General features: G+C 37.3%; 1 protein-coding gene across 6 annotated transcripts in view; it reads left to right on the plus strand.

Annotated features, from left to right (window-relative positions):
* PMS1 (PMS1 homolog 1, mismatch repair system component) overlaps positions 1-26718 on the plus strand; it is a 46332-nt gene that overhangs the window by 3223 nt on the left and 16391 nt on the right. For all 6 annotated transcript variants that reach the window (XM_074910599.1, XM_074910600.1, XM_074910601.1 and 3 more), the window contains 7 exons: positions 4061-4243; positions 6343-6445; positions 8098-8261; positions 18005-18121; positions 21874-21996; positions 24020-24163; positions 25419-26314. In XM_074910599.1, coding sequence (XP_074766700.1) covers positions 4061-4243; positions 6343-6445; positions 8098-8261; positions 18005-18121; positions 21874-21996; positions 24020-24163; positions 25419-26314 — 1730 coding nt within the window. The remainder of the gene's footprint in view (positions 1-4060; positions 4244-6342; positions 6446-8097; positions 8262-18004; positions 18122-21873; positions 21997-24019; positions 24164-25418; positions 26315-26718) is intronic.

Below are 26718 nucleotides of genomic sequence, written 5' to 3' on the forward strand. Positions count from 1 at the left end.
AGTAAGGCATATTTATGCTCCTGGGTATATTGTGGGGAAAAACCGTCAACTTCTTTAATACTTTTTGCTTTCTTACAGGTTACTTTTTCTGACTAATAGTTTGTTTTAAAAGATGTTGGACTTAAGTTCCACTGCTAGACTGGCATATTTAATGATCATTACAAAATACTGTCAGGAAGGTGAAAATGGAAGCAATGGAAAAGGTCAATGGCCATGCTAGATGTTTTTGTAATATAAGTTACTACATGGTCCTTGATTATCACGGTGAGCTCTGGCTACTTCTAACATTTTATTTTTATAAGATGCTAAAAAAAAGATGGCATATCACTGAAGGATAATTTCTGAAAAAAAAAAAAATACTGCTTATAAAACTTGTACTTTTTTCCCAAATTGGGTAAAATGGCTGACTGATCAGCTTCTCTTGCTGCTATGAGTATTTCTGGTTTTGCAGTATTTTGTCAACAGCTGCATGGTTGCAGTATCTCTTACTTAGTAACAAAGTGTGTTTTTACAGCCTATATAGACAGATGCATACAGAATTGCATCCAGTTTCCTTTCCTGCAGATAACAGTGAAAGCTATTCTTGAATTAAGTGCTAGACAAATGCTCTTGATTAGGAGGGCAATTCAGTTTCTGTTTGTTTCTTTGTCCATGTCACTGCTCTCTTTTCTGAATGAGTTTTAAGTGTTTTCCATCTGAGTATGGTTTCCTGGAGATGCCAAGGAACATGTGGATTTGTTACTTGCCTTAAGTGAGCTGAAGATGCTCTGTCTTCACTATGGTCTGTGAGGACCTCTATCTTCTCAATATTTAGACTGCATAGTATTTTGCTTCATGAGTAACTCCAAAGTAAGTACAGTGTGCACAGTTCTGGGCGTAAGGGTATCGGAATCAGATCCTGTGAGCTGATCAATAACTGCAAGAAGTAACAGAAGGTTTTGGAGCCTTCAAAAATTGTTACAACAGACCTCGTCTCTTTTACTGGAGTGCTGGTACAGACCTGTGCAGACAGCCAGAGGAGAAAGCCCTCTAATCAGCATGGGTTTCACAGTGCAGTAACCAGCTGTTTCCATAGTGAGAGGTCCCAAATCAATTAAAAAGCGTTTTCAACCCTTCCCAGTGCATGAGTCATCTGCACTACTGTTACATTCTTTGTCAGTTCAGCCCAATCCAAATCACTGTATTTCTAAAAGAAACAAACCAACCTGGCTTTGCACAGGTTGTCAGTGAGTAAACAACATTTGCTGATTGTTCTTCTGTGAGTACTAAGGGGGAAGAGAAAACCTGCACTTTGCACAACTGTAGAGAGTAATACTATAAAACAGTGGATTTATTTTTTCCTGGGATTTTTTTGTGATAAGAATATTTTTATATCAAACTACTATTTTTATTGTATGAAATTTAAATAAGGTTGACCACATAGTAGAGCTCAATGACCACATTAACTCTGGATTAGTTCAAAAGCATAATAGAGAACAGAATCTTTGAAATTTCATTTTACAGCTTGATGTGTTTTACCTGAAACTTGCAGCAGTTTCATTGTTTTAACCTTTTCCAGATGGATTAGGAAGGCTAGCTGTTTCATTCAGCCTTGTTACCCAGTTTGCCTGAACAAAGACAGGAATGGCTTTTTTGGAGACGGACAGGAGTGAACTTTCAGGTAGAAACTGTGGCAGTGGTCAGTTGTAGTGGGAAGCTTTGGCTAGTGTTTTATGCTTGTTAATTTCTTAGATGACCAGACTCTAATAGGTGATGTTATTGAGTGTCTTTGCTCTCTCTATCTAGGATCTTAGCTACAGGTTTGCTACTCTTATATGAAATGGCTGTTGTAAACGTCAAACACTCATTTCTGCACCCTTTTTGTTCCAATGCATGAAGTGGGAGCTTTAATCCTTGGGACATTCTCAGAGGAAGTTTTGCTCAGGGTGAGGTTCTGCTGTACACCTGATCCTTCTCATCACCTGGAGAGTGAAGTCACATCAGTCTGCACAGCATTGCTAGACATTTTGGCCTCTGATGATCCATTCATCTTGCTAATGTAAAAGAAAAGTAACCCAGCAAGAAAAGTGCGTTATTTGTGTCAGTTTAATAAGCTGAATTGACCTTAGAGTTCTCATGGGTAACAGAACTGTAGCTGAAGCATACATAGATGGGACTGTGCACTCATGAGTAAAAGAAGGAGTTGAACCATATGGTTGGCATCAGTGATCTGATAGAGCAGCTTAAACATCTCATGGGATCATGACCTCAGAAGTATTTAGGTCACGTAGCATTGTGGAAGCTGTTACAGAATACGAAGTTTAAGCACTGCAATATTTTAAGTAAAATATGTACATGTAAAAATGAATAATATTAGAAAAGAAATAGAGAATCATTCATTTAACATTTTGATTCAAGTTGAAGAAGATAAATCTCTCTTTTCCTAAGCAGTTAAGTGGGCTGGAAGTAAAAATTAGAGTGGAAAACAGGAGTTTGTTGTAAAATGCTCAAACCCTTCATTAGTGCATACAGCAGCAGGGTAGAAGATTTCCCATTTATATCTCTTATGTGTTTTTATGTTCCATTGAGGTGTATTGCTTAGGTTCTGTTTTGCTTCCCAGGAGGCGGTTGGCTCAAGTATTAGCAAAAGCATTATTTTTCACCTGGAGAAAACTTTAGCTTTAGCACCATTCATTAAGATGGAAAGTGAAATGTACCCACAGTTCTATTATGTATTAGTTAATTAAATATATATAGTTCTGTGTCTACCTTAGAGGCTTTTGATGTTTCCTAATGCAGATTATGTGTGAATACAGATAGTACCTTTAGATACCTTCCTTTTGTTTTTAACTGCGTTAGTGTTTTACTGCGAGAAATAACCCTAGGAATACATTATATTTTTTTGTAACTGTTGACAACAAAGTTCTGTTTAATCAGCTTTCCATGAGCAAGGATCACATGCGCAGTACAGCATCAGCGGCAGTAGCCACTCCTTCGAGATACTCTTTCTAAGCAAAACCAGTTTTAAGGTCGCCTAGATGTATTACACACTACAGCACATTTTTCTGTTTGTTACATCATAATCTTTTCAAAGGGCCAGGCATGCTTCTGTAAAAAAAATTTAGTTAGTGATCCTGCAGCTCTAATTACTTTCTCCTCCTGGCTTGTGATTCTCTTGGGTGCGATTTACATGTGCAGGTCATAATGTAGCTGGAAGGAAGTACTCTGTTGCTGCACCTGTTTGAGATGCTGTAGAACCTGAATTCTGTCTTTCCTTTAGCTGTCCTAATTATCTGGGTTTTCAGAGTTCTACCCTCTTGATCTTGGTCCTTGTTGAAATGACATATTTAAATTAGAATTCAGTAAAATATGTACTGCATATATGTAAATCACAAGGGTTGAACTTTGTTTCCTTGAAAGCTGTTTTTTAAAAGAGCGTCGAGGAACCTTTACTTCCTTCTGTAAAGTATTGTACCTTGTAAACAAGGTTTCTTATTTTTGTCCTCCTTTGTGCCTTGTCCCCATTACAATTTCAGCTTCTGTATATTGAGACACAATATAGACACTGGAAAACTACTGAAGAAGTGAAATCACATAAAGCAAGACTGAAATTGAAGACCGTTGTAAGTGAGGGCCCTCTGACTTTACTGGATGCAGGGTGATTTCAAAAAAACTGATACCAAATAGATAAGAGAGCTGAAAAGAGGTGAAAAAGTCTTTAGCCTTCCAGCTATAGATCTCTTTCTGAGCTTAGGTTTTGAAAATTTGATCATAGTTTTTAAAAAATTTACTTAATTCCCATTTTAATTTTACTGTATTTATATTAACGTGCTGTTTCCTAACCACAGGGTATGAATTACATTATTTAATTAGAGAAACCACCACTTCTCTCCTAATATGTTAGTTGGGTTTTGGTTTGTTTTATTTAAACAGACACATTTAATGGTTGCTCAGTTTCTCCAAATAAGCAAAACTTCCACTTCTGTCTGGATGTCTAGAAGCTGTAACCTTAGCTGCTTCAGACTTGTGTCTTAATTCACTCAGCTGTTTTAGTGCTCTGTTATGTTTTGTTCTTTTTTAGGAGAATTATGGGTTTAACAAAATAGAAGTAAGAGACAATGGCAATGGAATCAAGGTTGCTGATGTTCCAGTTATGGCAATTAAACACTACACTTCAAAAATAAGCTCTTCTGAGGACCTCGAAAGGTTGACGACGTATGGTTTCCGTGGGGAAGCTTTGGGTTCTATTTGCTGCATATCAGAGGTGAGCAGTTGCTATAAATGTGTCTAGTCTTTTGTGTTGTGATTTTTTTGTGTGTGTGTTTGTGAAAGTTATATTAAAATATCAGTGCAAAAACTTTAAATTTTTCCAGCAGCCTGCCAGAGATACGTTTTCTGAACAGTTTGGTTTGTGTAGGCTGCCTTTCCACCCTCCTCACCAGAAGTCATGTCATACGGTTAGGAAGCAGTATGTCTTTCTTATTAGTGTCAGTCCTGCCTTTCTGTCATCCTAGTCACAGTAATGCTTTCTTCATTTTCCTCAGTCAGAATAAGTCAGAGACAGATTGCTTGGTGTTTCCTTTTCTATCGAATCAGGGTATAGATACATGATTCCTTACACATACATGTACAGATACATGGTTCATTAGAACACTGGCTTATCTTCTTTCATATTATCATTAAATACAACATCAAAAAGTATGGCTGAGTTTGCTACTTGAATTAGGGAAAATCAAAATGAGGAACAGCAGGTGGTGGCCAGGAGAAATCCTTTCAGGGAACTGATGGCCCACATAGCCACCATTCCAGTAATTTCTGCTTTGATGATCTCTAGGTGGGGGCAGTCATGGGATCATGCTGGGCTTCATATTGCTCCTTGACATGTATATGACTGCAGTTGCACAAGCTGTGTTGTCCGTATGAGTAAACAGCAACCTGCTCCCTGGCCTATCCGAGTCTGATCCATGTGTTTGTGTTAAGAGGACTGACAGTGTACTGATATTTAGGATTTAACTTGTTGACTGAAAGTGAGTAAGTTTGTTCAATTTGAAAACTGTTATGGCTGTTAAGGGCACATCATCTATCTGTTCCATTGTGCTGTGCCTTTCTGTATTTATGCTGCGCCAAGGTCAAGTTTTCTTTCAAGTTCTTCTTTCTAAGTCTGCCAAGTATTAGAACCTGCAAGAAGACACCAATACCTGTGTCACATTGGAACCATCAACTGTCGAAGTCAGGAAAGATGGTAGAGCTTGACTCCTTGCTGCCTTGGACTATATTCACATTGCACTAAGCAGGAGTGGGTTGTGTGTTTGGATGGAGATTTCCAAAGATGCTTTCAAAAGTGTTTTGACAGATGATGACAGACCTCAATCACTGGTTCCTTTTAATGAGTTGTCAAATCAGGATGCCATCTGTTCTGAGCTTTTAATCAGCTCTGTGGTACATTTCATAAGAGATGGGAGGTGGCCTGAGTGTATGAAGTACTTTACTAGGTATTACTTTAATCCTTGGATCAGTAATTATGTTAATTAAATTGCATTCTGCCTACCCAAACTGCCCCCTGAAGTTTTAGTTAAGAGGTACTTTACTATTGGCCCTTAAGTAGGTCAGTAATATAATTTCCAATTAATCAATTACTGTTTTTTTCTCTCTAGAGGCATGGCTGAACTGTTAATGATTCATATGAGACACTAAAATAAACCAAAATATCCTGAAGCTCTGTATGTGTGATAATCTTTATATCTTTCAGGTGGTTAAAGTGCAGTGGTTCAATTAATCAAAATGTTGATACCTGAACTCAGGGACCTGTAGTTTTATTGAACTTCTGGTTTATGACTGGTCTTGCTAAAGCAAATCTATGTATTACCTTAATAGCTTACAAAACATGCTACTACTGATTGCTAGATATGTTTGGGTGTGGGAAGAGATACACTGTTTGTTTGATAGTACTTGTTATGTTTGTGGAATCTCACATGAATTTAAGAAGTTGTCATAGTATGCTGCCTTTTGTGAAGGATGAAAATGCAAAATTATTGATTGATTTAGTTTTTATTTAACCTGGGTTAGAAGATATGGGGGTGGGGGGTGGGTGTTGTAGGTAGTAGGGATTGCTGTGCTTTGTGTATTAGTGTGATAGAAATGCATGGCTTTTAGTTAAATGGATGGAAAAATTAGTAATAATGCAGAATGTGTCTGTGACTGTAAGAAACACCTGTAGAAGAAAAATTTTATAAACTAATTACATGTAATTGTGGTGACTAAAATAACACAACAGTAAGAGTGGTAGCAAAGCTTATCTAAGCTCATTCTGAACTTTGCAAATCCTTGATTAACATAATTTTCTTTTTAAACCACTCTTTTCAGGTTTTGATCACAACGAAGACAGCTGATGATGATTTCAGCACTCAGTATGCTTTGGATAGCCATGGGCATGTAACTTCTAAAAAGCCTTCCCATCTTGGACAAGGTAAGATATCATTGTTCTGGTGTTGTGCTGTGACAGTAGTATTTTATATTTCTCTGAGGCTCTATTTGATGCTGAAATACCTGTTCTCTACTTGAAGGCTGAGTATGAAATCTTTGCAGCTGTAAACATTTCTTGCCTTATGTCTGTCAACTGAGAATGTGCTGTTGTTATTGTAAGCAATAATATGCTTTGGAAGTTGCTTTAGATAGTAACTATAAACTGGTTTCTCCTCTCACTTGTTCAAGCTGACAGCAGAAATAAAAGCTATAAAAATTCAGTGCCCCAGGTCCAGACAGACTTACTATGTAAGTATACAAAAAAATTTGTTCAGGACCAAAATAATGTTTCTGTACATAGCAGAATCCTTGTTTAAAGCAGGAAGAGTTGCCCTGATGCTATATGAAGGAGTTGCTGTAAACAGCATGGCCGCAGGACCAGACAAAGTCACAGTTCTTTCTAACCTGCAGGAAGGGTGTGTCACTAGAAATCCTTCTGTGTGCTTGTGTGAAAGATTAAAGGTTGCCCTCACCTCAGAGGCAGCCTTAGTGGTTCAGACATGGTGTAGGTTTGAGGTAGCATCTGCTCTGCTTCATGCTCTGCTCAGCAAGGACCGTTAAGACCGTGCTGTGTCCTGACATACATGCCCCAGCTGGTGTGTATTCCTGGAAGAGGTGTGCTCATTTCTTCTGACAAGGGTGTGCTCCTGAGGAAGCAGTTGCAGCTTTTCTATAAAGCTCAGCTTTTCCCAGCTGTACTGCAGCGGCTGCTTGTCAATATTGCACCCGCAAGCTGTCCTCCAGCTGGCTGCAGTGCTCCGTACACCAACAGGAGCTGCCTGCGTCATGACCCGCTCCCTCCTCAGCGCTAACTAGCCAAACGAGTCATTAAGCCAGAAGAAGCTGCTGAGGGCTAGTCAGTGAGCAAAAACTGAAGAAAGAGATGAAGCTGAGAACTCCTAATTTTAGCTAATTTTAACCAGGAACTCTAAAGATTAGACTGTTGGATTTTCCACAGCTGGAAAGCCTGTGGGTTGCATTGCCTTGTCTTTTGTCAGAATAGTTGAATGATTGACTGAATTCTGTGACATATATTTAATACTTAGCAATATCCTTATGGGCTAGGAATTTATGTGATTATGTTGGTAAATGGATATTCCTCCTCTTGCTGTGTACTGTGCCTTAAAGAGAGGTATCTGGCTCTTGAGGTACTACCCTAAAGCAAATGCTTGTGAAGGGCCTTAATGGAGCACAGTGTTCCTTTGCATCCAGATATGTCTGATTAGATTCTAGTCTGTTAATCAGTTTACTAATGAGAGTTAACTTAATATGCACTGAAAGAGTCTTCAGCTTTATTCAGTGCTGATTCTCGCTATTGTCAGTGTGTACAAAATAAAGCTTAATGCTGCAATCATAACCCTAAAGGAGGGGAGTTGTGACTCTTGAGGTCTATAGGTACTGTTTTGGGGAGGGTGACTGCTGATTGGATACATTTCTTCTCATGCTAATACAATCTAATTTAGTGTTACTAGGGTTTATTTTGTATGCAGCAGCATACAGACAGGTCTCTTCAAGTAAAATTGGAGTTTTCCCAACATCCAGTCAGTGGTATGCTTTCAGTGTAATTTCTGCTTATTTTTTGTCATCTGCTTGCAGGTACTACAGTAACAGTCCTAAAGTTGTTTAAGAACCTTCCTGTAAGAAAGCAGTTTTACTCAACAAATAGAAAATGTAAAGAAGAACTGAAAAAAGTTCAAGATCTACTGATAACATATGGTATCATAAAACCAGATCTGAGGATAACCTTAACACATAATAAGGTAATACTGAGTTCTTCTCTATCAGCTATCTTAAGGATCAGTTTCTGGTGAATTTATGCAGTTCATCTAGTACTTATGTAAAGTTTTTAATTCCTAGAAATTTTCTTTCATCATAGGTTTGTTTTGGACTTCCATTTCTTTCTTCCTTTTGTAGATGTGTATTTATGATGGTTACAGATTTTGAGCCTAAACTTCTAAAACGGAGGCTCAGCAGATGCCTGGTTAGATATATGAAGTGTAAAAATTATTTTACATGCCAGTGGTATAAGAATGATTTTATATGCTAGTGGTTAGTAAAGATGGTGGTGGTGTTCTGCAGAACAAAGAAGTGAGACCTTACTAGGCCAGGGGGCCTGATCAAGTTTAACCTTAGGCAACTGAAAAAACTCAAAACTTGGCTGGTTAGGCTATCTGGACAGACTATAGCACATACAGGTAGCTTGCTGTATGATTAGTCCTTAGAGCTCAATACATAATGATGGTTTTGTTTAAAAAGGCTAAAAAATTCAAACAATTTACTATATTGATGTATGGAAGAGTAATGTATGTTATAACAGGCTTTAGTTGAGCTAGTTGTTTTTTGTTTTGTGAGGGAACAGGTTCAGAGGCTGCTTGCAGGCTACTTTGACTTCACAGCATACTGAACAGTAATTATACATCACAGCTACAGAAATGACACCTTGAGAAGTTCTATACCTGACCCCAATTTAACGTAGCAACGTTATTGGCTGTACTCCTGCTTTTGACACCTCTGAGAGGAAAGCTATGCTAATGATTTTCCAAGTTGCCACAAAGTAGAGAGTGACATCTCGTGGCCAGATCCTTCAGCAATTCTTTTTCTGTTCTAAAATAATTTTGTTTGTTGATCTTGCTATTTGGCCTGCTCATGGATCAATTTTGATCTGTTATTTTATTAACCAAGCAGTCACACTTCAGTTCCTTTTCAATGGGAATGATGAATGACATTGTGCTTTCTTGAAATTGAAACAGACTGCCCATCCTTTTCTGGAACTGTATAACATGATCTGATTATATTTATGTATGTCTAAAATACATATATTTATGTATGTCTAAAAAACACTATCAAAGTGTAGATACCTTGGGAAAAAAAAAAAAAAGCCAACCTTGTGGCTACAGAATTAGTATTCCAAAGCTGAGAAAGTGTAGCTACTCTCAGTCTTATTTCATTGGGACTACAGAAAGTTTGAAACCAGAGATCTCAGGGGTGTGAACTTCTTAGATTGTGTTAATCTCCTTGACGTATCTAGCAGTGGTTCACAGTATTGGTCTTAAATGTTGGTTAATAAAACGAATATTTTCTTTTATTGGTGTTTTTTTTTTCTCTGACAAGTTGCAAAATATTTTTTTTAATAGTATTTTGATTTCATCCCCTTTGATTAGACTATAACATATCTTGGTTTTCTTTTTTCTCTGCTTGTTTTAATACAATGGCAATAATGTGCCAGAAGTTGATCACATGTCTTTTTCACAATACTTACTGCAAAAATGGTGTGGAGAGCGGCGGGATAAGTAGCTATTGCATGTTGATTTTGACTACCCATCGTATTAGCTTCAGAGGTGAAGTCTTCAATACACAATTTGAGTAGGTAAAATAATCAGTACAATTGCTATCTACAGGGCAGAATTATTCATTATAACGACAGAGATGGTGCTGATTTTTGAGGATCTTCATTATGCACTGCCAACCTTATGTTCATTTAATTTAGTTAGGAAAAAAGAAAACTGCTCAAACATTTCAACACGAGAGGTCGCTCAGTAGCTGTTGCTGAACAGGGAGACTTAAAGTCTTAAGAAATCATGCAGAAGGTATAGTCTGTCTCTGTGCATGTGTAAATGGTTTGAAATAGTCTGAAAATGTTAAAAAACTTTGAATGCAGATACCCGTGTTTCTACTGCTGTTGTCATTCCTTGAAAAATAAAAAATTGCCTATTGCATCATACCTTTTATGAAATTTGAAATTCTGAAATTCCAATGCATAACAACTTTCAGCAGGTCTGTGTGCTTCTGTTTCACCACAATATCACAGAACGTGAATATTCATTAGCTCTTTTTACTTTGCATGCTAAGTATTATTGTCATTAAAATTACTGATTCAGATCAGAAGGTTTTTTTCCAATAGTGATTCTACAGTATATCAGTACTAGAATAATACTCTACTGAATAGGGTTGTCTGTGATTATTTTCTTTTTTTTTTTTTTGTGCTGGCTATTATATTTCTATTTGAAATGTACTAGGAGAGTCAACTTCTTAGAATGGCTTTGTTTTTCATGTAACTCATAGATTATATATTAGTTTTAAAAAATTGTATATGCAATTATTCAGAGGAGTTCCTAGAATCCCAAATTCTTGAGGCTGAGCCAATACTTTCTGTTGCAATGGAAGAAGATACACGTCAGGAGTAAGATCAGGTTCCAAGGCTTAAAAGAGCAAGAAGGTAACAGAGATGAGGTATTACAGAAGAGGACAAGGAAAGATGGGTCAAAAGAATGTAAAGGGTGGTAAGTGAAAGAAGTGTAAATGAAAGTTTTCAAAGAAATCTTAAAAACAGATGACAAAACCAATACATTAAAAAGAAACCACAAATAAAACCCCCACAAAAAGTCTTTAAAGTCCTGTGTTTTATAAGTAATTAAAGAAGAATGGAAGAAAGCATAGACCTAGCTTTACTGAGGAAAAATATAAGGAGGCTGAAATGTTCATAGAAGAGTCTGAGTGTAGGCATCTGAAAATGGTTGCCTAATTGATTTAGCAGAAACTTATTTTGGCAAGTCAGGCTTCTTACTGAGCTGTTGAATATATATATATGTTTTTAGGATGCACACTACATTGAATGTTCTCTTTCCACTGTTTGTTTTTTAAAGGTCTATGTCTTGTGTTTCTGAATGAAATTTTCAGAAATTTTTCCTGTTGTTTTGCCACATTTCTTAACTGTGTTAGTTTGTAAAATATTACCATTAAGCATCAGATTTCTGTGAAGAACCACAATGCTCTTCCTACCTTTAGGTTGTTTTTTAGTAAGTAAGAAAATAGATATCCTTTTATCAGTCATCCTAGGGTTTGTTTATTGTAGATAGGAAATACTTAATTGCGCTTTCTGCTTAGAATGTTTTGTTTGCATTAGCAATAAATAATGAATCACTTTGCAGATCAAGCCTTGAAGTACTATTGCTATTTTGACAACTTGGATTAGCTAGTGCTCCTTCTTTTTATGAAGGTTTATCCTGCCAAGACATTCTTTGAATACTGATAATGTTGATCCTCTTGCCAGTATGGTTATGTTAGAAAGAGGTATTTTTCTTCTTTCATCACCATGTTCCTTGAAAGCATATTGAATAATGAGACAGCCAAATGGAAATAATTTACATGAGTATTCAGCAAGTATATTTAAAGTTAACATTATCTGAAGGCGTGCTCAGAACATTCCAAAGTCAGCTACCGCTTGAACCGCGTCAAACTTTTCAGCCTGAAATGCCATGTTCTAGCCACCTATGAGCTCTGGCTGTATTTTTCTTGAGGTGGTGTAGGGCTCTTTCCTGGAACAACAGTTTTCACACTCTTCACTGTTGAACACCAGTAGCCCTTGACTCAGTCTTACAAGCCACTGACTTTCAAGAAGCACCTTTCTGTGTTGAAAGGCTGATGATACAGTATACTTCAATTCTGTTCTAGTTGCCTTTCTTCCAGAAACACCAAATGAGAGAGGATACCAAATAACTATACCTGTTTTAACAATTTCAGATATAATAGGGCTAAACAAATTATGGCAACAGGTGGTTTAGGTGATGCCTATCAGCGGGTCATACCATATGCAACTGGTCCCGTGTCTTGTGCAAAGCATGGGTGGGCCATAAGTAGACTCAATACATGTTCCAGTTCCTGTTGAGAAAAAAATCTGTATAGGGGAATATTTTTTTCCAGTGTTTTTTTGTGCATAATATTTTGAAGCCTTGGTCACACACAGTTCTGCCTGCAGCTTTGTCTTTTTTGTTTCTTAAGAGAGTCATGGGTCAGAATTTCTGGATGCAAGAGGTCCACTTTAAAGCTATTATAACTGTGGGTGGTATTCTTCCCCCAAAACCCCCTTTGTGGTTGTGGTTCATGTTGACCTAAAGGAAGCCATCTTTCTTTTTTTTTTTTTTTTTTTTTTTTTTTTTACAGTAATTCTCCTCTTACTTCCAAAATTGGATAATCTCAACCTACAGTTTATATCCAATAGTCCAAACCCAGTTTGTTTTCTGTGTCTGAGTCCTCTGTAATAAGTGTGGGTTTTTTGAGATAGAGGTGTTTAGGGTATATAATCCCATTAATTTTAATAATAGTATTATATTTTGCTTTCTTTTATTGTGCTTCCAAATTCTGCTGCTGTAGCTGCATGTTGAAAAGAAATCTGCATTGAGCAGAAACAGCAGCACATAAGCTTTTTCTTGAGTTGGAAAGGCTACTCCGTTTAATGTAATGATGATAAATTAAGTCCCTCCCTAATCTGCGTGTCTTAAAATATAAAGAGGAATTATGATTAAGAATCTGCAGTGCTCTGCAGCCAACATGCTTTCATGCTGACCTGGAATATAGCTCAGTCTTTACTTCCATTCGTTGTTCAGTGGCTTTGCTGAGAAAGCCAAACAGAGAGTTAATTATGGTGTTTTTTGTGCTGAGGACACCTGTCCACTAGGAAATGCACTGAGACCCTCCACTCAATTTACATCAGCCAGAGAACAGCTGCCAGATGGTAACTACTTTTGGTCACTACCAACCTGGTTGAATTTGAACTGGTGACCTAGAGGTGAAATGCTTTATATCCTATTACTAATTCCTTGAGGTTTCCAGTTTCTCATCCATCACTTTTTTCAAATGACAGCACAGTATATGTCTGAAATCTCAAAACAATTACTGTTTCACATATGCAGTGTGTGTTGCAGAATCTGAGATGTGCCTTTAGCTCTTGCAAGGCTTTCGCGCTTACTTTGTATTCTTAGAGGTTAGCAGAAAAAGGGTATTTCCAAAGCTGCCTGGGATTTTCCCTCCTCCTTACCAATGTACTTTGTGAAAGTTAGGCATGTTATTTTTGTTAACTACTCTTTTACAAAAGACTTTAAACCTCCGTTTATTTAAATGGAATTCACTGTGTTGATGTACATCCTCTAAATGACAGTTTAGGATTAGAGAGTGTGTTTTTTGATAGTAGTTTAACTGTTTGGGAACTTTTATTTTATTTTTTCTGCTGTGGAAGTGGAGTTTCTCTAAATGCCCACAGCTGAACATGTGTGGTTAAAGCAGCCAAAAAACATACAACTGTCTATAGTCTTTGTACTATAGTATATATAGAGTACTCTATATAGTGTACTATAGTACACTATAGTATATATAGTGCACTATAGTATATAGTCTTTTGAAAGGCTCTGGAGACACGTGTTACCAGATGAAGGTCCTTGGCTCCTTGTAATATCTGTTAGCTCCTCTTCTAACTTACCTCACAGCTCCCAAATCCAAGTATTTTTCCCCTGCATGATGCTCAAGAAAGCCTTTTCATTGAGTGGGTGCTCTCCTATCACAAAAGGGAAATCTGAGCAAGAAACACGTTGGAATTAGTAGGATGAACAGTGGCTGTGGAACATTACTGTCTTTCAACAAATCCCTTTGATAGCTGTCATGTCTGATGCCCATGGGATAGACAGGTATGTCAGCTGCATCTGATGTGGGGAAAAACTGTGCCTTAAGTTTCCTTATTGCATACCTCTGCTGGTAGTTGTCCCACCATCACTTATGAAATGGGTGGACAACTGATTCCTCACGGGCAAGTATAAAACATATGGGGGAAATAATTATGAGTATGTAGAGAGTTGTGTTACTTTTCTTTAAGCTAAATTGAAAAATGGCTGTGACTTCTGTTTTCAGGGGAAGATTCTGCAAGAGCTCTCTTTCAGTAAGATAACTTCCCATTGGTTTTAAAACAAGACACCAGTTATGACATGGAGCTGATAAACAACATGAACACTTTTCAAGGCTGGGTTTTTAAAGAATGTGGTTAAGACTTTATCTTGATCTCTTCTTGATCTTAGCTGATAGACTTTCTTCCACTGCAGAGAATGTGCCAGCTCTTGCAGCTAGCTGTCTGTGCATCATAAGCAAAAGAGGTTATATACATAGTACAAGGTGATGTCTTTTTGTTGCCCTTGGGCTCAGTTCAAACTTTGGATATTGCTGCCTGGCTTTGTTCCTGTTTCTATACTCTTTAACAGGTCAGCAGTGATGTTTTCAGTTATGTTGGAGCCTAATAAACTATTAGATTTTAAGGAAAGCTAAGTAACATACTGGCCTGAAGAGTTAACTATCTGCAGTGAGATCTCAGATGACTTTTACACCCTCAGACTTTATTACAGGATAAAGAACGTGATTATCACAAAACAAAGAAAATAGATGGTTTCTAGGTGGTAAAAGTCCACTCTATTAAGCTACTGACATTATGTAGTAATAAGATAAACAATATGAATCTGTTTAGCTTATTGCACTGAAACAACCAAAGTCAGCAACAACATCCAGTCCCCAGCTCTAATTAACATTTTTCTTTTGTCTCTGAATGCTAATCATTGTGGCTGCTAAGTTCTAAACTAGGAAGGATAGTTAGGGATGAGGAGTGACTGTGTTTTTTCTCTATCATCCCATGGTGTCTTTGAAGAGACAAATAATGAGCAGCTCTTACTCTCCTTGGTGCCATATACCAGGGACTCAGTGGGAAGAGGTTGCATATTCTTTCTCCACTCTTTACGCATTTTTTTCAAGGAATCCTTCTGGGCTATGTGCATGCATCCTGAAATAACAGAGATGCCTGCTCCATGTGTGCATGTACATTGTTGGTTGTCATCCTCCACAAAAGTATGTGTATGCATATGTCCTAGGGCTGGATGGGGGTGGAGAAATACATACAGACATACATACACATACTTACCTTCCATATATGTGCAGTACATTTTATAGACTTTATGACATTTTGTAAGATCTAGATCATGTAGTCCCCTTCAATGAAACAAGGAGGGAGGTGGGATATATTTGACTAGCTCTAGCAAAACCTAAGATGGGCCATATGTAATAATATATCTTTGAGTAGGCTGTTTCTGCAGTGTCATCATACTGACTAGAGTCAGATTCTTCCTTGGCTCATCCTGGACACCCGCTTTATATGACCTAGAAAAAAATATGGGGGGTGTGTGTGGGTGTGTATTTTTAGCTAAACTAAAGGGTATAAGCAAGGTTAAGAAAATAGAGTATTGCGGGAACCTCATCGAAACAGGCATTTTCTAAAATAAATTAAATGAACAGGCATTGTTTCTCTGTGGACTTTTTAATACCTGTTGATACATCTGGAGAGTCTAGAAAAATAATTTTCTTTAGATTATCAGCTATTCCAATGTTACTTCATAATGTGCAGTCAAGGCTCAAAATGAACATACAATCCATTCTGTGTTTTTGTAGTATACAAATTTAAGAGTGGCCTGGCCTCTTTAGTATGTAGGTTTTAATTTAACCTACCCCTAAACTTCTGTCTTTAGTTATGAGTATTAATATTTGATAAATATATAACTAGTTAAAAAATACTCCTGAACTTATTAAAAATATCTACTTTTATTGTTTGCATTTAATAAGTTGTCATTTTCCACAGCTTTCTTAAAACCACCTTACTGAAGTGATCTTTCACAGTCCTGAGTATCAGCTATTCAACAGGTCAAGAAGTGTAATAACCTTGCATTAATCAGCAGCTAAGATTTATATCTGTACCTGCGGCATCACACTAGTATAACCTAAAATAAACAGCATGATGTTTATGTTAGTCATGTAACAAGTGTCTTTCTCAGTTTGGTCACATGCATTTAATTTAAAATATATCCAGTAAAGAAAAAAATTGCTTGGCACTTTGTGTTTCCATTTTAAGTAATCAGTTTTAAAATAGAAGCAGTACAGGATATGTTTTATAAGAGGAGCTCTAAAGAAGAGGACAAATTCTTTCATCACTCTGAAATGTCTTTGAGGAGATTTACAGCAGGTGTAGAGGAGAGAGGCTGAGAGGCTGCATGCTTTGGGCAGCCCCGAGCTATCCTTTGCCTCTGCCTGCTGCCAAAGGACAGTGGGCACTCTTCCTGCCAGAGCTGTGGACACCCAGTCCATGGCTCTGCTTGCTTGTTTCTTTTTCTCCCCTTTTTGTATTTACTGTCCTCCCCAATGTAAATTGTCCTTTATGTTTGAGGGATTTACTCTGGCTGTAGGATGACTGAGCTGTTATCCAGCATGTACAAAAGGGCTGTCAGGCTGATGTCTAGGTGGTACAAGACTAGAGCTGTCAGGCTGGTTGGTGTCTAGATTCAGCCAGGACTAAAAAGCCCCAACTTCACAAATGCTGCAGAGCGTGCATTGCAAATGTATAGAAATGCATTTGGAAATGCAAAATTAAAGATTTGGGGAATAGTTTTAGGCTCAAGAGTCTCAAAGCTTTACAATTCCACCTGTCCTGTAGGAAAGGAATATCATTTTACAGGAGCACCGTGTTCTTCTGTGGAATTCACCCCTCAAGGCCAGCAAATATTCCACTGGACAGGTGGAATTTTAAGGCTATGTATTGCATTTCTTGAGATGGGTGCATGTGTATTCTTTGTTCACTTACCATGCTTTCACATAATGTCCTGTACCAGAATACTGTGAACTCATTTTGAATTTACTTGACACCTAGCACCTATTTAAAACATCAATTTTTAACAGCAATGTAACATCAGATTTAAAATGCAACTTGCTGCATTTTTTTTTCTTTTGTGTTTGAATGTTGCACACTGAAATACCCTCAGTCAGCCAACAGTGACAGAAATAAAGTGGATCTGAGTCTAGCAGTCTCAGTTGCCGAGAAGCAGAAAGCCAACTAAGCAAAATGTTTTTCTTGATACGCAGCAATAAAAGTCCCCAGATTCAAATTTGTGTCTGTTTAGTGTAGGACTTCTCATTAGTGAGAGACAGTTTCACCTCCCAGAGTAGCTGATACTTTCTGTTTATGCAAGTGGACTTGACAGGTTAACTTCTGATCCAAGTTGCAGTTCATATTGCCTTGCTGTATTTATTAAATGGAAGATATGTAGCTAATATCCTTACAACTTTTAGAAAGTTTTCATTAGACAAGCAGCTGCTTTCCTTATACTTCCTTAGAACTTCTTTCCTTTCTAAATAGCAGGCTTGTCATAGACCTGGAGTATCGAGTGAAGAGCTATGAATGGACATCTAATAGCTTGATTTCTAGCAAAATAGCCTGGCTCTTCAGTATAAGTACCAAAAGTGTTGCAGTGCCTGCCTTCAGATGTTGACCACCATGCTAGAGACGTTATTTGCTTGGTAAAACCACAAAGCCTACTGCTATATATCTAAGAGAAGAAGTAGTATTTTTGTTGATTTGTTTTTAACAATTGCTTCAGGTGTAGAAGTTCAGATTAGCTGTGTAACATCCATAAATACAAGCGTTGCTTAATTTTCCAATCGCTATGAGTCTAAGTAAGTAATACAATATGAGAAGACATGCCAAAAAGTACCATATCGTGTGTGTTAACACTGAAAGTTGTGAATGTAAGAGGGTCAAAGTACAGAATGTTACATATACAGTATGTGTGCAGTTGCATATGCATGTTCATAGACATGACTTGAGTTCAACAAATATAATGTCAAAAATTTGACTCTGTGCCATTTGTTTCAGGCAGTTATTTGGCAGAAGACGAGGGTGTCGGATCACAAAATGGCCTGTATGTCAGTTCTGGGAACAGCCGTTATGGGCAGTATGGTACCTTTTCAACACTGCTGTGAAGATCCTGAGGTGAGTTTAAACTTCCTTCTCCCAAATCTACTTAAAGCCTGTCAATGAAGAGAGCTAAAACAATATTCAAAAAGAAGGAGAATTTGAAAATGAAATACTATCTCCAGATTGACATCCAATTAATGCATTTGATTCTATTACTGTCCTCTCTGCAAAATTAATTGGTTAGGTGATTGAAAGTCCACTCCAAGAATTATCTAGTCAGTACTCATGTGGCACTGATCAAATGGCAGTAAAAACAGTTGTGATGACAAATGCAGAATTGCTGATTGCTCAGAGCTGTCTAAGTTGGGATTCCTGGCCCACAGGCAGGTTGTGCTTTGATTAATATGTAAGCGTTTATATCGTTCTCATCCTCGTGGCCTCTTAGCCTTACACTCTAAAGAATATCCCCTTGATTTCAGTGAGGGGCACCTGAGCAGCAAAAGAAACACTTGCTTAGAAGGCAAGTTATGCAAAATTTCCACTGAACATATATTTCAAGGAAACACTAGTTAGTTTTCAAAATCTCAGTGTACTTTACCAGGCTTGCTTTACCCTTCTTGAAATTGAGGGAGTTCCCCATGATGTTCTCCTCTGTCTAGTATTTTCAGAAAATGGTTTACTCTGCTTCCATTTTTGTTGGAGACATTCTTATGAAGGGGAGTCTTGCTACTTCTGATCCTTCAAAGTTGCATTTTCCTGTATCTTGTAATAAATTTTGGCCAGTCACATAGATGAGATGAATCACCATCTGTAAAGTCACAGTGGTTATTAGACACAACTTACCATGCTGCATTCAGCATGGTAAGTTGTGTTTAATAGCATTATTCAGACTTTAATACATATATGGATATTCTAATAAAGTTTAATAGCATTATTCAGACTTAAATCTTGAGTTTGTCAAGGTGCCTGTAGTACAAGTGTGCAGGGAAATGAGGAGAAAGAAAGCAGAGTTGCTTCTTGTAGCTTACAAAGTTTTTGTTGCTGAACAGAACATCCAGAGTCATTCTCACCTGAATGCATGTTGGATGTGCCCCACAGGGCAAATGCAGGGGGCTCCAAAGGGGAGACATGGGGGTGTTTAGAAGGGACTATCTTGAAGGGGAGGCACTCAGGTTCTCACATTACCTCTCTGCTATATCATGAGGCATCCATATTCCTTGAATAGAAGTTGGGGAACATTCCATCTCTCTCTCTGTCTCTAAATAGTGTGTAAAATACCACGTGCATCATTTATAGGTGTATAAGTGATCCTTGCTTATTGCTCACACAAATCTGCGTTCAGAAAGCATGGACATGTTTAAATTAAGCAGACAAACACTATGAAATGATGGAATTAAGGTTGCCTGTGTAACCCTTTCTTGATCCTTAGTGTGCAGGTATTGGGATAGGTATCTAATGACAAAGCATATGCTACTTTTTTGTGTCTCATTAGGTCCATGCCTCATTCAAGTACAGAGACCAGAGAGCAACTCTTTAATTCTTCTTTCCTACTTGTTCATCACATAGCTTCATACTCCTTTGCTGAAAAGTCTACTCTGAAGACAAAACCAATCTTGCTATAAACAACTTTCTATAAGCTGTATCTTACTAACTGTGGAGATAAAACTTCTGTAACAAGTGATCCAGGGGTTTTAAAGACTGGCTTTCTTCAAAACATCTCCATATGAGCACTGAATGAAAGAACACATTTAAAGCTGACTCCAAACATGCAAACTCAGGAACTACTTGTAAATAAAAAGAAAACAGAAAATAAAGAGTTGGCACAACTTTTTACATGTACAAAAGAGCAACTATGCTTTTTACATCCCCAGTCTTGTAGATGGGTGGATCTATTTTGGCTGAAAACTTTAACAAAGGAAATTTTCCTAGGCTTTTCTTTTTTTGTGGAGGTTAACAGATACCTGTGACACTGGGAAAAAAGTGCTTAAGACAGACATTCTATTGTTCACTCAACACAGATATATTTAAATACATATAGAAGTTGATTTATATTAAAGTATTAGTTTTGAAAACAGCTGATATAATTTAAAAGCAAAAATTCTGTAATATTTTCCAGTCTGTAATTTTGTCTTTATGCTTCATATACTTTCATATATGAAAATTCTAATAATTAAGGCTAGTTCTAGAAATTGTGGCCGACTTTTAATGAGCATACTGATATTCTCTGTGTCTTTAAATAGTAATAGCAGTCAGCCATTCCTAAATCTGGCAACTTCTTAAATGAGTTATTTAGAGACTTTCAGTTTTCTTTAATGTTGTCTGTATTTAAAAGCATTGTTTGAAATGAAAGACTTGCACAAATATTTGGGAATTATAAAAGGAGCTTGAAACATAGGGGAGGGACATTCAGGGAGGATGTGCTAAAGTTGCAGAATAAAATCTAGAAGCGCTGCATGTTGTTTTCTGATAATCATCCAACAGATATTTGACACCTCTTTAACTTGACCAGTGGTGTTTGGTTATGTGTGACGCTGCTGACCAGAACACTCCAGCTTTAGCACAGAATGCTTATTACAAGGTCAAGAGGGAATAAGGGAGCACATGAGCAGATAGCTGGAGTGACGTAGATGAATGGGAAGGATAGGCCAAATCCCAGGGATTTTAAATTCCGTTTCAAATGCATGATAATTTGGATTTTAGTGAATACAAGTGGTTCTGCCAAAAGCAAAGCTAACAAGGTCTCATTTCTGTGTTCAGTGATCCACCCTGCTACCAGAACATTCTCCAGACTTGCCCATATCTCCAAAATCTCCATCCTCACGATGCCCCAGGTGTTCCTTCCTCTGTTAGTTTGGGCACGTGGCAGTGGGGCGATGTGTGGGGCACTTCATGGGCTGGTTGGCATGTCAGTTCTTACATGCTGATGGATCCCAGCTTTTGAAAAGCTGCAATTGCCTTTTCCTCAGTAAGGTCATTATCTTGAGGCACTCCTCTCCAAACAGCTGTCAGTTATCAGAGAAATTGTGGAAATATAATATCTTTGGGATTTCTGTTTCTTCACCAGATTGAATTGAAATTGATCCAGCAGTTTCAAAGTTGCTTGGTGGGGGAGAGGGGGAAGGTGATGGGACAGGCAGCATAAGTCATCGGCCTCATTTTGACCTAAAAAAACCTAAGGTAAAGAATCTGAACAGAAAAATCTTAAAACTTGGAGTTAATGTTAGGTACTTGAATCGTGTGATTTTTCAGAGGCTCCTTGGCAGTGCTGTGTGCTCACAGGTTCTGATGCAGTCTGTGAATCGCGGGTGCTCAGCACTCCTGAGTGTCACATGATTTGGATACAGGTGGTGTAGGTAAATTTAGGTGCCCTGAATACATGCCCTATGACAGGCTATTTAAGGTACCCTGCATGTAGAAAGGGAGGGATTGTGTGTTTTGGGCTTTCCCCATAGAGAAAGCACTACTGCCTTCTCCAGGTTGGGCAGCAGTGTGTGCCTTTAGCTTGTAAAGGGGCTAAGTTCACAGCCCTACAGTCAGCAAGCATAAAGCTGCCTGGTGTTCTCCACAGCCCTCAGCTACAGACAGCAGCCTGGTGCAACTGGCAGTCCAAATGGGAAATTTCTCAATAAACTGGTCAAGGAAAATAGATGCAAACCCATCCTTCTCAATCTCTTTTTTTTTTTCTTTAAATGCTTTTACTTTTTGTATCATAACTTTAAAGAAGCAGTGCATGCATTTGAATGACTTGGACTCCTGTACAATTTCTAAAAAACCTTTTTGGGGTTCTCTTTTAAAGACTTTTGTACTGGATTTGTTTATCATTACAGATAAATCTTTCTGGATTTCTCCCGAAAGCTGAGTCAGACAGTTCTTTGACAAGCCTTTCAAGTTCAGAAAGGAGTTTCATTTTTGTAAATAATCGTCCAGTTCATCAGAAGGAAATACTGAAGGTAACATTCTCTAGCTTTTTATTCAAGAAATGTGACCTCTTTGAGAACAGAGATACCTGCCCAATCTACAACCTTTTTCCCCACATAAAATAACTATAGAGTATTACAGGTGAAGATACTAGGTAGCATTTACAACAGAAAACTCCTCACAAGTCTGATGTTCCTGGTGCCTCAGTTCTATTCCGTTTGCTGCAGTCACAACCGCAGAGCTGGAGGTTTTGTTTATGGCTGTTTAGAAACAATGTAATTTCAGATACTCATATGTGAGAGACCAGAATAGTCTATTCTTTCTTTGTATTAGCCTGCATAATATACCTGTGCAGTTTTCCATGAGGGAACTTTATGTAGTTTCTTGTAAGAGAATTATTCTGAAAATAAAGTTTTGATTTTGTCCATTCCTTGCTGTGGGCTTATCAAGCAAATACGCATACTTTCCCTTTAAATTTGTGTGTGCATTGGATAAAAATGAAAGTGATAGTGCAGCAGCGTTGGCTACAGCTAGGCATTGTGTAGGCAGAATTTGATACTCTTGGGTTTCTCACACTACTGAACCTTGCAGCACCTCACTTGGAGCAGCCTTGCTGTCCTAATCCTTGCCCTCCCCAGAAAAGAAAATCATATTTGTGCCAAAGTGTACATGTAGGTTTTAAAGTGGAGACAATGAAAGAGTTTTCAGTTGGCAAGCAAAGCTTTGTAGGTGGAAGCTCTGAACTTGTTTTGGTACATTAAGTGCCAAACGAGGCTTGCACATCTCTACTCAGTATTTGATATGCCTGGTTCTGGGAGTTCAAAGCTCAGCTTGAATCCCATGACAGGGATAACTTTTTCACCAGAGCACGGAAGCCTAGATTCAAGATGGGATTCGTAGTACTGTCATACAAAGTACAAATACATTGCCCTTCATTTAGGGGTGTTCTGTAGTAGTGCAAGTGTAATCTTCCACTGCCTTTTTTTTTTTTTTATTTCCACCCAGTTTTTCAATTGGTCTTTTTGGCCAGGTGAGGATAACAATACATCTGTACAAACACATTTTTTATGGGTTTGGCAAACAAAGCTATAGGTCACTTCCTTTTATTTCCATGCTATGTATGGGGAAGAAGTGCTGGTGGACCTCTGAGGACAGTCTGTGGGAATATTAAGGTTAAAATAACTTGAAAATATTTAAATAAGTTTAATGTAAACAATATTTAAGAATTAAAAATTAATTAAAAAATATAATCTGCAGCAACATTTATTTTTTATAATGTCAATTTTTTTTTCTTATTAATGTATTCTTTTCTCCAGTATATATGTATGTTGAAGGATCCCTGATAATAGAGCGAAGTGCAAGGATCTTTATTTGATCCTTCTAGTAAACAGGACCAAAATTCTGAAAAAACTAAATTTTGTAGTCTTTTGGAGGAGTTTTTGGGAGGATTATAGAGAAAATAGTAAGGGCAAGCAGAGTTTTCAAGAAAAGCTGTAAATTTATAATTGGGTTAATAAAAGGAACAAATTAATCCTGTTCTGAGTAAAAGGCAGGTCTGTGGTGCAAAGCTATGTTCTCAGACTTTAATTTGGCTGAAAGAGACAGCAATGTACTGGCATGCTATATAAGTAGATTTTCTTTAAAAAACAAACAAATAATAGTATTTGTGTTAGTTGAAGAAGTAAGTAGTGAAGTTGCAGTCCAATCTGGGCATATCGTATCTTTTCTCCCAAGTGTGATCAATACTTTCACTCAGAAAATCAAAATAGCTACCATTAGTGTCTTAGAATTGGTTCCTTTTTGTGGGTTTTGTTGGTTTTTTGGGTTTTTTTAATTTAGCTGTGAAGATAGGGAAACCACCATAACTGCCCTTTTGATGATTATTCCAGCATACATGTATACCCATGAGAACCTTTTTAGCATTCCTTTAAGTTAAAATAGCCCCAAAATCAACAAACCAACCAGTTATGCTTTTATAATGTCAAATTTTGTTTCTCTACCTTTGTGTCTGTTTTATTGCCTTTACTGACATCTCTTTGTTAAATCAATCCGTAGTTAATTCGACAGTACTACAGTCTGGTGATGCAGAAGGACTGTACTCGTTTATATCCTATTTTCTTTTTGAATATTACTGTACCTGCTTCTGCTGTGGATGTGAATTTAACACCTGATAAAACTCAAGTTTTACTGCATTATAAGGTAACTAAGATTTTAATCTGGTTTTGAGTTGTCAACCTTTTAGGTATGTAAGCATAGTAAGGGCTTCTGGGACTACGGAAATGTTTGAAGGTAAACAGTGCCACTGTTTTGTTTCAGTTATATGATAGCTTGCCTTTATTACAGGACTGTTTTGTGTGAAAAATATTGAACAGGCTAAGTAGAGGATTATTCAAAATTAGTTTCCCAGTTGATTTCCAAGATCACTTTTTACGCTGTCAGATACATGTGTGTGTCACTGTTTTTCAATGGCTTTAATAGTGAGAGAAGCTAAACGGAATGATGATGTGTGTCCCTACATAATTCTCATGCTTATCTTCATAATTACACTAAGTAACTGCTTTTTAAACACCATGTACATTAAGGGGGTGTGGAGGGAGTTAATTTCTGGTCAAAGCAATATTTTGCCATTATGTGTATAGATTATTTTTTACATCACTTAACTTTCAGGATACCTTGTTCATACTATCAAGACCTGAAATTTAGACCATATATGTCCATGTTTTAAAAGATGTGTAGTAATAGATTTCCATAAAGTCACTTTCACTTAGTTAGTACTTCATATGAAAAACAATGCCACAGAAATTGAAAGGCTAGATAGATAGGTAGTCACACCAGTATGTTAATCCTCTTCTTCACTGTAAGGTTTTGGTTTAATCTATGATAATCTTGTAAATGTATTGCCTGTTAAGTGTCACTTGTATGAAAATTAACACAACATTCTCACATTCAATCTAATTTAAAGGTTTCCTTGCATTAGAAAAAGGGTTGGGTTTACTTTTTTCTTTTTTCTTTTTTTTTTCTGTTTTTTTTTTTTTTTTTTTCCTGGTTTTCATTTCCATCATTTGGTGCAAAGCTGTGTTGAAGGCATGCACCATAAAAGCACCTACACAAACATGCTTACATGAAATGGATGTTGTTGGTGCATCTGTCTTGACTATAAGCTTCTAAGTCCATGTTAGTTGGGAATAGCTTTACCTGTAGTTACTCAGTTTTGTGATAACCAGTGAAGCAAAATACCTGTCACAAAATATTTGAGGCTAAAGGCATTCAGTTCAGAGTCTTTTTGAGCATGTGTGCAATAACGTGTCCAGATTTGTTTAAAAAATATTCTGAATAACATCACTTTGCTTATTGTTCTATATTCTCAATATCTGTCAGTAACATTTTAAGGTGTGCTTGTGTGTGTGGCTTTTCTGGTTGGGTTTTTGTTTTTGTTTTTTTTTTTTTCTTTCAGGAATCTGTCTTACTTGCTGTTGAAAATGTGTTGAAATCACTGTATGGACCACTACCTGCTACAGTCCCTGGTGAAAGTAATAAAACAGATGTTACTGCAGAAGACATGTTTGTTCATAGAACAGAACAAACAGATGTGGTTGTTAATGAAATGGGACCATCTGGAAATGATGATCTACATGCTCATACTTCATTCCTTTCATTCAGCAGTGATGTGCAAAACTGTCAAGCAGGAAAAAACACAGAGATCTGCTTAAGTCATCAGACATTTTGTGGTGATAATGTACATAGTCGCCTGGACAAAAAAGAGGTTTCTAAGAGTGATGCCTTTTCAGACAGTTCCTTAAATTTATTGTGTGAGGAGGAACAGAATGGACAGAATATAACTGATACTGAAAGTAACAGTGTTCCCATGGACCCCCAGTCTAAAAAAGCCAATGAGCATCTTTTGAGTTCTGATAATATTGACAAAATAGAAAAAAATGAGGAAGTCTTAGTCCCTAAAGACTTAGCTGAAATCGCTGCTGATAATTGGAGTATGGGAAGTGGATTTAAAAACCATCTAGGAGACAATCTGGAACCTGTTAAGATTCTGATTCCTGAAGCTGGAAGAACAATTAATAAGCAAAATGAATATACTGGTGAGCAAAGCAATGATCCACAAATCTTAAATCAAAGCATAAAGAAAAGAAATGTGATAAGTGATAAATTCGGACAGGTGTCAGCTTATGACTTAATTAGTAGTAAAATAGTAAGAAAACCAAAGTCTGCAATTGGATTTTTCACACAAGAATGTCGTCCAAAACTGATAGCTGATAATCCAAAGGCCAGCATGGAGGACATCCTGCTGAAAATTGAAGAGCAGTGGAAGAATTTGAATGAAGAGGAAAAAAAGAAGTAAGTTTTCAGACTGTGACTTGCTTCTAAGTCTGTTAGTTGAGATGAGTCACCTGTAGTGATTTTAAAAAAGGGTAACTTCCCAGTTACTTATGAAAAAATAGAACAGAAAATTAATTTTGACTTTTCGAGATCAGCATTAGTATTATGAGTTGTAACATTTTGTTGTGTGCAGATATGCACTGCTGATACTCATTTTGCCACTGTGACGTGCAACAGTTATGGAGGGACAGTTTTGCTGAATTGCGATTTAGAGATAACAGGCGAGAAAATCTACTGTTTGAATCCTGCAAACCTGTTCTGTAAGATCTGCCTGTATGTTGTCATTCCTGATGCACTGTCAATGAAAATCAGCATGGTGATGGATGAGGCACCGTATAATTCCTCCGGAGCTTTTCCAATGA

This window comes from Athene noctua, chromosome 7 (genome assembly GCF_965140245.1).
Source record: "Athene noctua chromosome 7, bAthNoc1.hap1.1, whole genome shotgun sequence".
NCBI classification, from domain to species: domain Eukaryota; kingdom Metazoa; phylum Chordata; class Aves; order Strigiformes; family Strigidae; genus Athene; species Athene noctua.